Source organism: Talpa europaea (assembly GCF_964194135.1).
Source record: "Talpa europaea genome assembly, chromosome: 5".
Taxonomy (NCBI): Eukaryota; Metazoa; Chordata; class Mammalia; order Eulipotyphla; family Talpidae; genus Talpa; species Talpa europaea.
In genome coordinates, this window is record NC_140071.1 from 121,965,714 (window position 1) to 121,981,621 (window position 15,908).

General features: G+C 39.4%; 1 protein-coding gene across 4 annotated transcripts in view; it reads right to left on the reverse strand.

Annotated features, from left to right (window-relative positions):
• Window positions 1-15,908, reverse strand: part of UBE2K (ubiquitin conjugating enzyme E2 K) — a gene marked incomplete at its 3' end in the record, with an annotated part of 66,332 nt that overhangs the window by 1,698 nt on the left and 48,726 nt on the right. For 3 of the 4 annotated variants that reach the window (XM_084233240.1, XM_084233239.1, XM_084233238.1), the window contains 2 exons: window positions 15,744-15,826; window positions 1,884-1,983 (listed from right to left, as the gene is read on the reverse strand). The exons of the other annotated variant lie outside the window; for it this stretch is intronic. In XM_084233240.1, coding sequence (XP_084089366.1) covers window positions 1,884-1,983; window positions 15,744-15,826 — 183 coding nt within the window. The remainder of the gene's footprint in view (window positions 1-1,883; window positions 1,984-15,743; window positions 15,827-15,908) is intronic. 4 annotated transcript variants of the gene reach the window in all.

Below are 15,908 nucleotides of genomic sequence, written 5' to 3' on the forward strand. Positions count from 1 at the left end.
ACCCAGTTCTTATATAAATAAATCTTTAAAAAAAAATTAAAATGTGAACTGAGGCAATCACAGAAGTATAATGACAGAGAGATACTGGGAATGAAATGGGCAAGACAAAGGAAACCGAGAACTTCAAGTCTGGAACAAGGGTATAATTTAATTAAATTAAAACTTTAAGTTTTCTTTTTTTTAAAAGACTTATTTATTTTATACGAGCACTGGGTACAGTCAGAAGCGCAGGAGGGTGAGAGAATCCACCAGAGCCAGAGTGGGGAGCAGAACAGGCAGACAGATGAAATACACTGTTGAGGGGAGCAGCGGACGCAGCAGGAGATATCTGCGCACCATGTGGGACCCTCGCCGGCTGGCCGTGGATCGAACCAGCGCTGCACCTAAAACTTTAAGGTTTTAAGGGTTTAAGATCCTGCATTCAGTTTTAGAGATATAGTGCTGAGGTACCCATGCAACATTTACATAGACTTACTCAGTTCTAAATAGGTTCATGAGGGCAAGTGTGAACATTTTATCAACATACATACAGGTGGTAAATCAGTACACAGGTGGTTACATCAGTGTGTATATGATTATCCAAGTGTATAGAAAAGAAGGTACAAGCAACAATGTCAGGGCCAAGGAAATATATTTAACTGGGAGGAGGAAGAAGAGAAAAAAATTATAGGAACTAAGAATGGGTAACTACAATAATGAAGATAATAAGAGAAGAAGAGAGTAGTATCTCAAGTCAAGAAAATGCTCAGTAAATCCGGATGGTTCAGAGTAGGAGTCGGCAAACTTTTTAAAACTTTAGGCTTTCAGGGCCTCCCCGGTGGTGCAGCGGTTGAGTGCTGGGTTGCGAAGCTGCCCACAGCCTCTGCAGCGCCAGTTCGATCGATCCCCGGCTGCTCCCCGGCCACCAGAGGAGGGTCCCACATGGCGCGCAGACCTCTCCTGCCGCCCGTTGCTCCCCTCAGCAGTGTACTTCAGTCCTTCTGCCTGCTCTGCTCCCCGCTCTGGCTCTGGTGAATTCTCTCACCCTCCCGCGCTTCTGACTGTACCCAGTGCTTATATAAATAAATAAAAATAAATCTTAAAAAAAACAAACAAACAAAACTTTAGGCTTTCAGACATGTTACAACATCTTTGTCCCAACTAGTCAACTCCACCACTTATAGCTGGACAAGTAAATAAATGTATGTGGCAGTACTGCAATAAAACACTGTTTACAAAAACAATCTAGTGGTAACTTGTTGACATCTGTGGAGATCAAAGATCAGAACTGAAAAGTATTTATTCCATTCCATTACCATTACCATTCCATTCCATTACCATTACACGGTAACCTTTACTAAGCCATTTCAGTACCAGAGAAGAGCTGGTTAAATCACTATCAGGGAGATCACTGAAAGGAGGGATAGAAGGATATCCACATAATGCACGCATAATAAAATGTTAATCATAGATTGCAGATTGTAGGTAGGAATATGGTTCTTCACTGTGTATTTCTTTCAACATAGTTTGAAAAATTTTATAATATGCTAGACAAAAATCACCTACCAACAATATACCAAATTAAACTAATGTGTTAAATATTTTTCACTACAATTGACAAAATAATCTTACCTAAGAGGAAAACAATTTACAACTGGAGAAAACAAAGTGACAAAAGCACATAAAAAAAATTCTTATACTCTGAAAAATATATTGGTTACCAGAGGGGAGAGAGGAGAGGAAGATAAAATAGGGGAATAGAGAAAGGAGATCAGGACATCATCAGCACCGAAGGTTTGGTGGAGGTGAAGCATGAAAGTGAAGCATGAAGTGCCACCAAAATTACATAGTTACATAAACATTTTTTACAAATAAAAATTGAGGAACAAAAGTAGTTATCTTACCTGATTTGCTACCACTGCATCTTGTGGATCATCTGGCTCTGCAGCTGCCAATAATGCTTGCAATGACAATAATACCGTGCGGAGAGTCATTGCCGCTGCCCTGAAATTCAAATTAGGGAAATATCCCAGTTAAGAATGCTCTGCATGACCAAAACAAAGAGGAGGCTTTCTGAATAAAATATAAAATCTACTGGAGCTAAAAATAATTTTGACTTATCTTAACCATCTGCCTATCATTTTTCTTCTTTATAATAAATGAATCTTTCTATGAAGACTATTTATGAATACAAGAACTGGGGTACCGGCCAGAGGTGGGGTGGTGGTGAGAGGATTCACCAGAGACAGGATAGGGAGCAAACAGGCTAAAATTTGAAAACATTCTGTAAACATTCTGAAACAGCAAGTTTTTTGCTCAAAATACAATAATTAAATCTTCTAAATATATTTATATAAAGTGAACATTAATCTAGAAAATGCTATCTATGAAAGCAGCCACAATTCTTAGCATCTGTTAAAATATTGTTCAGCCAATTAATACAGAAATATAACAGTAAAATATTTCAAATGTTTAAGAAATTAAGCAGTACGCCCATTTTATCATGCAAATGAGATCTTTCCTAGCCAATCTTTTCACCTGGGTTTCTTATTTTTTAACCACATAGAGAAAATTACTGACTATTTTTTCCCACTTTCCCAAAGATGATATGTAAATAGTACCATCCTAGATGCTCAGAAGAAAAGTTAATTTATTACCAACAATGTCTTAAGGCAGTGTGTTTCACAAAGTAAAGTTTCCCAACCGGTAGAATCAATATCATCTGGGAACTTGTAAGAAATTACATTCCTTTTTTTAAAGATTTATTCATGCATACAAGAACTGGAGTGTAGACCAGAGGTATAGGGGGTGAGAGGATTCACCAGGGACAGAGTAGGAAGCAGAACAGGCAGATCTACTGAAATACACTGCTGAGGGGGGCAGCAGGCAAGACAGGAGAGGTCTGCTGTGCCATTTGGGTTAGCTCCCTGGTCGGCCAGTGATTTAACTGGTGCTGCAGTGGCTGCCAATAAACTGACAGCACTATGTCTTTAACCCCTGTGCCACTAGGGAAGCCCAGAAATGAAAATTCTTTATCTCATTGTATACTTTTTTTTTTAAAAAAAAGATTTATTTACTTATGCATATAAGAACTGGGGTACAGGCCAGCGGTATTGCAGGGCGGGTGGTGGTGGTGAGAGGATTCACCAGAGACAGAGTGGAGAACAGAACAGGAGGAATGGGGCCTCCCTGGTGGCGCAAGGGGTTAAGTACAGCGCTGTGAAGCTGTCCGCGGCCTGTGTAGCACGGGTTCGATTCCCGGCCTGCCAGGGAGAAATCCACATGGCGGGGTAGACCTCTCCTGCCTCACCTGCTGCTCCCCTCAGCAGTGTATTTCGGTCTGTCTGCCTGTTCTGCTCCCCACTCTGTCTCTGGTGAATCCTTTCACCCTCCCCAACTCTGGCCTGTACCCCAGTTCTTATATGCATAAATAAACCCTTAAAAATAATTAAAAAAATAAAAGAATAGGAGGAATGACTGAAATACTCTGCTGAGGGGAGCAGCGGGCGAGTCAGGAGAGGTCTGCTCCCTTACCGGGGATGGAACTCATGTTGTGGTGGCTGTGGATAGTTTCATAGGTTGGGTCTTAATGCCTTGAGCCACCAGGGAGGCCCTTATCTTATCCTCTACTGAAAGAATCAGAAACTCTAGGGTTGTTTAACAGGTACTCCAAGTGATTCTGATGCAAGCTAAATTGAGAAACATTGCTTTAGTGATTTACAACATAAGCTAAATGAGAAAGTCTGTTCTAAACCAATAAAAGTATCTGGAGGTCTTTTACATATTAGAGAAAAACTGTACCATAAATGACTCTTTATCTAAAATGCTATCAGAATAAAAAATTAGTTAATCCTTTTAGAGATACTACAGGAAAAGGGGAAAAGTACTTAATAATTAGTTGAAATGTTAAACTATTGTTAAAAAGAGGGCCTCCCTGATGGCGCAGGCGGTTGAGCGCCGTACTGTGAAGCTGTCTGCAGTCTCTGCAGCACACGTTCGATCCTGGCTGGACAGCAAGAATTCCACATGGTGCGGCAGACCTTTCCTGTCTCTCCTGATGCTCCCCTCAGCAATGTTATTTTGTCAGTTTGCCTGTTCTGTTCCTCCCTGTCTCTGGTGAATCCTCTCACTCTCCCGCGCATCTGGCCTGTACCTCAGCTCTTGTAAAAATAAAAATAAATCTTTAAAAAAAAAAAAAAAAACCTAGTGTTAAAAAGAGAACAAAACCTAAAAAGTTTTTAAAAACAATATATAGTTTCATGTACTGGAAATTTTTTTTTAAGATTTATTTTATTTATTTATGCATACAAGAACTGTGATCTAGGCCATAGGTATGTGGGGGTGAGAGGATTCACCAAAGACAGAGTGGGGAGCAGAGCAGGAGGATCCACTGAAATATAATACGGAGGGGAGCAGCCGCTGAGACAGGAGGTTTGTTGAGCCATGTGGGTTAGCTCCCTGGACAGGGACTGAACTCATTCTGCAGTAGCTGGCAATAGCTTGATAGCGCTGAGGCTTTAACCCCTGAGGCACCAGGTAGGCCCCAGGTACTAGAAATTTCTAATTCTAAAATAGGGCTGGGGAAAAAAAATTGTTTTTTAGATAAATGTTCTAAATCCCAAGAGTTTGCACAAATCATTCTCTATCTTTTAAAAATATTTTATTTATTTATTTTTGCATAGAAGAAGTGGGGTGTAGGCCAGAGATGTATGTGGGTTGGGGGTATGTGTGTGTGTGGGCGTGCGCGCCAGAGACAGCATGGGGAACAGAATAGGTGGATCTACTGAAACAGTACTGAGGGGAGCAGCCGGCGAGATAGGAGAGAAGAGGTCTGCAGTGCCATATGAGTTAGATCCCCGGCTGGGAATCGAATGCATGACATAGTGGCTTGTGATAGCTTGATAGCATTGAGACTTTAACCTCTACGCCACCAGGGAGGCCGCAATGTCTGGGTAATTTTAATGAGAATGTTTAGAAGCACATACATCAAATAACTATTTAGTTATTAAAAATATGAAATTATGCCTTTTACAGAAACATGGATGGAACTGGAGGTGATTACTAAGTGAAATAAATCAGAAAAAGAAGACTACAATGGATAGTTTCTCTCATACGTGAGATATAAACTGACACACCAAATCCAGTAACACTAAAAAAGTTAACTCACAGACTATGTAAAAATATAGTGGTTATCAGAAGAGAAGGACATGGGGCATGGGAAGACAGATCAATCTGATATTATGAACGGTACTAAAATTGTGGTGTGGGTGTGTGTGGTGAGGCACATACATATACTGATTTATGAAGCTGTACTCCTCAAATTTATGTAGTATTATAAACCTATGGTAAATGAAATTTTATTTAAAACAAAACCTGCCTAGATTTATCAGCAAGAAGCTCACTGAAATCACTGACAAAGGGACAGAAATACAAATTTCAATAACAAAATTATATTGGCTTTTCTAATATTTCAATGGACTTGCTTAAGCATCCAATCAAGTCTTCACTCAAAGGAAATACTTAATATTACACTTACAAAAATATGAACATGTGAAATAAAAGCCATTAAATCTATAAATTTTAGCAAAACCTTAATATCACAAAAGTAGATTTTTAAGTTTATTGTTCAATGAGATAATAAACATTTTTCTTCAAAACTTGATGGACTCTCAAAAAAAAAAAAACCAAAAAAACCTGGACCCATATATAAAAATTAACTTGGTATTGATGAAAGACCTATATAGTATTAAAACTATAAAACTCTTAGAAGAAAACACAAGGGAAAGCTATATGACATGGGATTTGATAATAAATAGGAAAAAATAGAGAAATTAGTCTACACGTCAAAGTTAAAAAGTGCTATGAGGAGAGAGGAAAACCAAAATCCTTCAATGCAAGTAATAAAATCGGTGGGTTGTCCCACAGAATAGGAGAAAATATTTGCAAAGCATGTATCTGGTAAGGAGCTAAACTCCTATAAGGCAACAATAAAAAAAACCCTACAATTTAAAAAAGAAAAAGGACTCTAACACTTTTCCAGAATAGATATACAAATAACCAATAAGCACATGAAAAGATGTTTTACATCACTAATTATAAGGGAAATATAAATCATACAATGAGATACCACTTCACACCTATTAGGATAACTACTACAAAAAAACAGCTGCTGGCAAGAATGCACTTAATTATAATCTTCGTATACCTGAGGTGGTAATGAAAATAAAGTAACTGCTATAGAAAACAGTATGGCAATTCCTCACAAACAAAACAAACAAACAAACAAACCAGAATTACAATGTGATGCAGCAATTTCAGCTCTGGGTAAGTAACTAAAATAATTAAAAGTAGGGAGCCAAACAGATAATTGTATGTACCCATCACCACAACAAACATCATCTGCAATAACCAAAAGGTGGAAGGAACCCAAGCTTTCATTAAATGTTTAATGAACAAACTGTGGTATTTACATACCACATTGAATAATGGAATATTATTCAGCTGGTAATTGAAGAAAAATCTGAAACAAGCTACGATATGGTGAGTCCTGAGGAGATTATTTTAAGTGAAGCCAGGAATAAAAAGACAAGTTACTTTGACTTAAGAAAGCGAAGGGAAAGATAAATAGCAGGGATACATCACACTAAAAGCTTCTATACAGTAAAGGAGACAATAGCCAAAACAAAGAGAAACCCTACCAACTGGGAAAAATATTACACTATACACAACTGATAAGAGACTGATTTCAAAGATTTACAAAGAGGTCACAGGACTCAAAAACAAAGGAAACAATTCAGTCCAAAAATGAGCAGAAGAGGTAAAAACACACTTTTCCAAAGAGGAAATGCAAATGGTCAACAGGTAAATGAAAAAATGTTTAACAACTCTTCTAATCTGGGAAATACAAATCAAAACCACAATGAGATACCACCTCATTCCAGTGAGAATGGCCCCTATTAAAAAAACTGGCAACAACAAATGCTGGCGAACATGTGGAGAAAAAGGAACTCTTTTACAATGCTGGTGGGAATGCAAAATGGCCAACCACTATGGAAAGCTGTGTGGACGACCCTTAGACTACTAAAAAGGAGCTACCATATGACGCAGCAATTCCACTTCTAGGAGCATACGGAATGGTCACAAAAACATTAATTTCAAATGAAACCTGCACTCCTTTATTGCAGGACTATTTACAATAGCTAAGATATGGAAAAAACCTAAATGCCTACAAACAAAAGGCTGAATTAGGAAGATGTGGTATATATACACAATGGAATACTGCTCAGCAATCAAAAAAGATAAAGTCATGCCATTTGCAGCAATATGGATGGAGCTGGAAAGAATTATGCTCAGTGAAATAAGTCAGAAGGGAAGAGAAAAATAGCAGATGGTTTCACTTATAGGAGGAATATAGGGACAAAAAACAAGGGATCAGGGAAAAAAAGACAAAAATAAAAGGCAAACTATAAATCAGAGACATTCAGCTGGGGAGGAGAAGAGAGAGGGATCAAAATAGGAGAGGGAAGAGCACAAGAGATTATGGTGATGTTTCACTGGTATCTTGGTGGTGGTAATTTTATGGGGATTACGCCTGAGAGGAGAATGAACAACAATGTAAAAAAGTATAAAAATAAAAAATAAAACAAATACTTTGACTTAAGAGGTACATGGAGAAGTTAAATTCACAGAGATAGCAAGAAGAATGGTGATTGTCATGGTCTGCAGAGAGGTGAAAATGGAAATCCATTGTTTAATAGGTTTGTTTTATAAGATGAAAAAAATTTTGGGATAGGAAAAGGTGGTGTGAAGAAGAGGCAGAGCAGAAAATTTGACAGTGAAAACATTCTCTATACAATAATAATGGATACACTCTGTAGATTTGTACAACACCAAGAATAGATGATAATATAAACTAAGAATCTGAGGGGATTGGGATATGTCAGTGTTGGTTCATCAATTGTAACAAATGCACCACCCTGGGGGAGGATGCTGTGTCCCAACAGGGAATATACTGGGAAACCTCTATTCCTCTCTCCACGTTATCGTGAACGGAAGTGTATTTAAAAAAAAAAAAAAAAGTTTTATTTAAAGAGTTCTGGAGGCCTCCATGATGGCATAGGGTTAAGTCTCAGTGCTATCACCCCCAGGGCCTTTAAGCACAGACAGGGAGCTAACCCATATGTGGTACACAAGACCTCCCCTGTCTTGCCTGCTGCTCCCTTCAGCAGTGTATTTCAGTAAAATCTGCCTGTTCTGCTCCCCACTGTCTCTGGTAAATCTTCTCACCCCATACCTCTGACCTACACTCCAGTTCTTCTACACATAAACAATCTTTTTAAAAATTAAAGAATAAGGGCCTCCCCGGTGGCACAGCGGTTGAGCGCTGGGTTGCGAGGCTGCCCGCAGCCTCTGCAGCGCCGGTTCGATCCCCGGCTGCTCCCTGGCCACCGAGGAGGGTCCCGCATCGTGCGCGGGCCTCTCCTGCCGCCCGCTGCTCCCCTCAGCAGTGTACTTCGTCAGCCTGCCTGCTCCGCTCCCCGCTCTGGCTCTGGTGGGTTCTCTCGCCCTCCCGCGCTTCTGACTGTACCCAGTGCATGTATAAACAACAAACAAACAAACAAATAAATAAAACATGCCTCTATAAAAAATAAAAAAAAAAAATTAAAGAATAAAAAAAGAGTTCTGTAAATTAGTCACACAACAATGTAAGTGTACTTAATATTCTTCACCTGGACATTTTAAAAACAGTTAAGTTTACACCGTTACATGTCAATTAAAAAAACCCAACAGTTAAAATATATTTTGTCATGTATTTTACAACCAAATATTTTTTAAAACTTAGGGAATTTGCTCTTCCCTGAGATTCATAAGCTCTTATTGCACAGATTTTCTACTACCTTTCTGCAGTACTTTATTGGGAAGGCGTTCACAAACTATTATAGACTTCTGGAGTTACCATTCAAGAATTAGATATTAAAACTACAGGGCCTCCCCGGCGGCGCAGTGCTTGAGCGCTGGGTTGCGAAGCTGCCCGCAGCCTCTGCAGCGCAGGTTCGATCCCCAGCTGCTCCCGGGCCACTGAAGGAGGGTCCCACATGGCGCGCAGACCCCTCCTGCCGCCCGCTGATCCCCTCAGCAGTGTACTTTGGTTCTTCTGCCTGTTCTGCTCCCTGCTCTGGCTCTGGTGAATTCTCTCACCCTCCTGCGCTTCTGACTGTACCCAATGCTTGTATGTATGTATGTATGTATAAATAAATAAATAATGCCTGAAAATTTTGAATAAAAATGTTGGAAATGGGACTCTATGGCAAAGGTCTACGGGTGTTTCCTGGCCGGTATGGTGTGCTGATACTTTTGAAGAGTATGAACCTATTCCCCAAATCATGTAAGAGCTGTAAAACAATGTTATCACAGAAAAGATTTTTTTTTTAAAGATTTATTTATTTTTATAGAAGAATTGGGGTACAGGCCAGAGATGCAGGGGGTGAGAGGATTCACCAGAGACAGAGCAGGGAACAGAATAGGCAGACGGACTGAAGTATACTGCTGTGGGGAGCAGCGGGCGAGACAGGAGAGGTCTGTCCCACCATGTGGGTTTCTCCCTGGCCAACGGGAATCAAACTCATGCTGCAGAGGCTGTAGATTGCTTCATAGGTTGCATCTTAACCCCTGCGCCACCTGGGAGGCCCACAATAAAAGATTTTTTTTTTTAAATTGGGGGGGCCTCCCTGGTGGCGCAAGGGAGTCAATCTCAGTACTATGACGCTATCGGCAGATACTGCGGCATGAGTTCAATCCCTGGTCAGAGAGACAACCCACATGTTGCAGCAGACCTCTCCTATATCGCTTGCTGCTCCCCTTAGTAGTGTATTTCAGTGGATCCACCTATTCTGCTCCCCACTGTGGTGAACCTTCTCATCATCCCCCCACCCCCAACAACCAGCACCTCTGGCCTATACCCTAGCTCTTACATGCATAAAAAAATCTTTTTAAAAAAGATTTATTTTATTTATGCATATAAGAGCTGGGGTACAGGCCAGAGGAGTGGGGGGGCTAGAGGATTCACTGAGTGGGGAACAGAACAGGCAGACTGACTGGTAGGCAGCGGGCGAGACAGGAGAGGTCTGATGTGCCATGTGGGTAGCTTCCTGGCCGGCTGGGGATTGAACTTGTGGTGCAGAGGCTGCAGATAGCATCATAGTGCTGTGCTTTAACCCCTTGGGCCACCAGGGAGGCCCAATAAAATAAATCTTTCAAAAAACAAAAACAAAAAACATAATGGGTAAAGAGGAATATAAAATCTCAAAATATATTAGCTAATTTTAATTAACCAGTGGATATGAGTTACCTTCTCTATATTCAATAAATTAATCTTGCCCAAATCAATAAGCACAATTAATATGTCTAATAAAATATCCATTCATGTGGAATTATTAGGGCCATTACTATGTAGAATAAGCATATGAATTATCTATTGTTGGCTAACTTTTCAGTTAAGGATCTTCCAGAAGACCAGCAATAAAGAATTTATGTTTATTCAGCACTAATGCCATTTGAAGAGAATGGCAATTTCTTTTGTTATTAATTTTTTAAAAGATTTATTTATTTATGCATAAAAGAACTGGGGTACAGGACAGAGGTGTGGGGGGGTGGTAAGAGGATTCACCAGAGACACAGTGGGGAACAGAACAGGCAGACTGACTGAAATACACTGCTGAGGGGAGCAGCGGGTCAGACAGGAGAGGTCTGCTGCGCCAATGGGTCACCTCCATGGCTGGGGATTGAACTCATGATGCAGAGGCTGCGGATAGCTTCACAGGGTTGTGCTTAACCCCTTGCGCCACCAGGGAGGCCCCTTGTTATTAATTTTTATGAAGCTATGTACTAAAGTAAAATGATCTATAGCTGGATAAACATTTATATATGATTACATCCATGCATCTATGATGTAGACATCAGGGAATGTATCTTCAGCTCTCAAGAAGTCTCTCCTGCCCCTCCCACTTGCAATCTTCACCTCACCTACGCCCATGACTGGCCTAATTTCTATCAGCATAAATTAGTTTCAGCTCATCTTGAATTTCATAAAAACAGAATTACCCAGTATCTACCCCTTTGTGTCTGGCTTTTGTCACTTGGCACATCTCTGGGAAACTGAATTTGTGTCATTATGGGCTCATTTTTTTTTTAATGCTACGTAGTATTCCACTGGGAGGTATGATTATACTTCATATGTCTATTTTTTTTTTTTTAAGATTTTTTTATTTATTTATTTAAACAAGCACTGGGTACAGTCAGAAGCGCGGGAGGGTGAGAGAATTCCCCAGAGCCAGAGCAGGGAGCAGAGCAGGCAGAAGGACCCAAGTACACTGCTGAGGGGAGCAGCGGGCGGCAGGAGAGGTCTGCGCGCCATGTGGGACCCTCCTCCGGTGGCCGGGAGCAGCCGGGGATCGAACCGGAGTTGCAGAGGCTGCGGGCAGCTTCGAAACCCAGCGCTCAACCGCTGCGCCACCGGGGAGGCCCCATATGTCTATTTTTTTGGCAAGAAACATTTCAGTTATATTTCCAGTTTGAATAAATCTGCTATGAATCTTCTTGTACAGTCTTTTGGTAGACACTCATTTCTCTTGGATTTTTCTTGAATATATAACTAGGAGTATGGCTGCTAGGTCACAGTAAAGGTATATACTTAGCTTTGGCTGATACTGGTTGAGCAGCTGAACCATACCCCTACCAGTGATGCATGAGAATCATTTAATCAAGTGTGTAGTGGGAGTAAACTATGACTTTAACTTGCACGTCACTGATGACTAATGATGCTGAGCTTAGCTTATCAGCCAGCTAGACATTTCCTTTGTGCCTGTAGCCGTCTCTTGGAAGGGCAGTAACTGAGCTAAATCTTTATGTTTGGTTACTTTCTTCTCCAGATAGACATCTTTCATCCTAGCAGGTATCAATGGAAAAAGACCAGAAAATAGTCCACACGGGGTTAAGTTGTAGCGTTAAGAAACAAATGCTAAACAAGTTGCTGAATATTAAAAGTAAATAACCATTTATATATAATAAAGACCAAAACGAGTAATTTTTTTTCTAGTATACATGTACTAAATTATTCAATGTTGGGCCTCCCTGGTAGCGCAGGGGTAACGTCTCAGCACTATCAAACTGTCGCTAGCAACTGCAGCACAAGTTTGATCCCTGGCCAGGGAGTTATCCACATGGCACAGCAGACCTCTCCTGACTCGCCGCTGCTCCCCTTAGCAGTGTATTTCAGTCAATCTGCCTGTCCTGCTCCCCATTCTGTCTCTGGTGAATCCTCTCACCCCCCACACCTCTGGCCCAGACCTCAGTTCTTGTATGCATAAACAAATCTTTTTAAAAAATTAATAAATTATTCAGTGTTTATTTAACTTATACAACAAATACTATCATCCTTCTGTTTTCTTTATCAAATTCCAGTTCTAAAGTCTAAACAATTCATGTTTAAACATGGATATCCACTGAATGTCAACTCTTCAAAAAAGCTGGAGGTGGCTTGTGCAAACCCATAAATACCCAATCTCACCTAATCATCTGATGTGTCTTTTATATCTTTTAGTGCTTCAATTATGCAGATACGACATAAGACTAAATTCAGTTACTGCACCTGCCTTATTAAACAGGAATAGTTGATAAAGTGCTGTTATAAAAATTCAAATTCTCTTCCTGTATACACAGACACGATAATCTTTCAACCATCGATAAGGAGATAATAAGGAGTGGTAGGAAGAGTACTTTTGACTTAACTCTGAGCAAAAGGGAAGTCAGTGGAAGATTGTTGTCTGGGGCCTCCCCTGGTGGCGCAGTCGTTGAACACTGGGTTGCGAGGCTGCCCGCAGCCTCTGCAGCGCCAGTTCGATCCCCGGCCACCGGCGAGGGTCCCACCAAAAAAAAAAAAAAAACAGAAGATTGTTGTCTGGGGCTTTATTTGTCTTTAAAGGTGTGGGAGAGAGTATCATTTTGGCTGCTGAGAATAGCCTGAACAGGGCCGACAGAAACAAGGAAAGAGCCTACTGTAATCATTTAAGACGTGGTAATGCAACATGGACTAAGGGAGTAAAGTCCAATGTGAGGTTGCTAAGATGTTGGAGGCTTGACAATAGGGGTACAGAGTACCAGAGAAAGAAGAACCAAAGATCATGACGAAGTTTTCACCTGCGCAAAAGCAAGGATGTAGTTGCCAATAATTTAGATGGCGAAGAAATGAATCTGGGTTGAGGAACATCAGTTCAGTTTTTAAAATGTTTATGTTTTAAATATCTATTACATATTCAAGTATAGATACTAAGAGCAAGCAGCAGGATATGGTTCTGGAATTCAGGGAAGATAAATCTGTGAGTTGTTAGTGTATAAACTGTGAAATTATGAATCAAATGAGCTCATCAAGGAAATGAGTAAAGATGAAAAGGAATGGAAGTCAAGACTTAGCTTTAAGGCGTTCTCATGTGCAAAACTTCAGGAAACGAGAGAAACTAGTTAGAGTTAGGGAGAATGCATAGGAAGTGGAGAATAGAAACCAAGTGTAAAAAAAGTACCCCATTTCCAATACTGCAAACATTCATTAGTATCATTGAGTGATAGAATCATAATGAATTTTGGGAGAGATAGCTTTTTAAATACACTTTGGCCTTGAAAGTCAACAAATTGTCCAAAAAAAATTACAAATCAAAAATAAATAAAAAATAATGAGAAAAGATAAATTAGATCAATTTTACACTGTCCAATGTTTAACATTACGGAACACAAGATCAAGAAATTATATCCCGGGCCTCCCCGGTGGCGCAGCGGTTGGACGCTGGGTTGTGAGGCTGCCTGCAGCCTCTGCAGCGCCGGTTCGATCCCTGGCTGCTCCCCGGCCACCGGAGGAGGGTCCCACATGGCGCGCAGACCTCTCCTGCCGCCCGCTGCTCCCCTCAGCAGTGTACTTCGGTCCTTCTGCCTGCTCTGCTCCCCGCTCTGGCTCTGCTGAATTCTCTCCCCCTCCCGCGCTTCTGACTGTACCCAATGCTTGTATGTATAAATAAATAAATAAATCTTAAAAAAAAAAAAAAAAAGAAATTATATCCCAAGAGATGACCTACTGAGGAACAAGCTTTACTCAGATGTGCTACTCGTGGGAGGGTGGAAGAGGCAGAGAAAGACACATACGGTATGATCTCTCTATGGACTCTTAAAGAAAAATATAATCAAGCTCATAAGAACAGACTAGTGGATGCCAGTGTTTAGAGGGAGGGTGAAACGGGTAAAGGGGGTCAAAGAGGGGTGCACAGGGGGTATGTACTTCTACTTATTAAATAAATTAAATAATGGAAGTATAATGTACAGCATGGTGACTATAGTACTGTATTATATACTTTAAAGCTGTCAAAAGTGTAGACCTTAAAAGTTCTTATCACAAGAAAAAAACTAACTATGCATGGTGATGGATGTCAGCTAGACTTATTGTAGTAATCACTTAGCAATATATACAAATACTGAATTATTATATTGTACACCTGAAGCTAAGATAATACCATGTCAATCAAACCTGAAAAACAAACAATAATGTTTTTACCATGTTAGTTTCATTCTTTTCCTACCCTAACAAATCAAACACATAACTTATTGTTTCTCCCACTCCACTGCCTTTTTATACCTCTTGTCCTATTTTTTTTCCAGCCATACTGTTGAAACATGCCAGGTTTTATTCCAAGAGAATTACAGTAGTCCCCCCTTATCTGTGTGTGATATATTCCAATAACCAATAGATGCCTAACTGTAGGTAGTAATTAATCTTACACATACTATGATTTTTCCTATACGAACAGATCTATGGATAAAGCTTAACTTATAAATTAGGCAAGGGAGTAATAAAATAATAAAATAGAACAATTACAATAATATAGTACAAAAATTTTGCTTTCAAAATATCTTACTTTCTTACTTTATGTAATATTTTCAGATTGAAGTTGACTGTGGGTATAACTAAAACCAAGGAAAGCAACGCTCTGGATTTTAAAGGGGAACTACTGTAGAGAAAACAACTCAATTAATTCTCCGAACATATGAAGTAGATTAATAACCCTACTTTCTCAATTATGGAAACTAATGTGCAAATACTAGGTAAGACCACACAGCTAGTAAATTGTAATCAGGATTTGAGCTGGATGACTCCAGAGCAGGAGCTATTAAAAGGTATGCTGCTAGATAAAACATGTGAAAGCACTATAAAGTGCTGTGAAAATGAAGATGCTGCCTACAAATGTATGTATTTCTTGGAATCTGAGAAATTTTAACTGTACTCAATTAACACAACTTTTAATATTTTGTTGCCTGTATATTCCAAGTCACATCTGATTGCTTTAATACTTAAATTTATGACTTTCACAAATATCTTCCTGATAGCAAAGAATTAAAATGACCAAAATAAATGAAGCACAAGACTTTTTAAGACATAAAGCTAGCATAACATTACCTAATAAAGCTAGCATGACATTACCTAATTTAAATATAAATTATAAATATATAAATATAAATTACAAATGATAAATATATAAATATAAATTATGATTTCAATCATAATACATTTTCAATGATGTACTCAAGAGACTTCATAAAGATTTAAAATTATTGTGCCCAAATAAGAGAAAACATAAGCTCACAGTCTGAGGAAATGACACATTTAACACTGTAAATAGTCTTGGAATTTACAAGAGGGGGGAGAAGGTAAATTCAAAATTTCTTACCATTGATCTTTCAGGATATCCAAACAAATAGCTCCCGTGACGGAACTAATATTAGGATGCCATATTTTAGTGATAAACCGGACCTAGAATATAAAGTATACTTGAGTTTTTTAAATAACAGAAATAAAATAATTATAGTTTAAGCAGAACTACAAGAAAATGAAA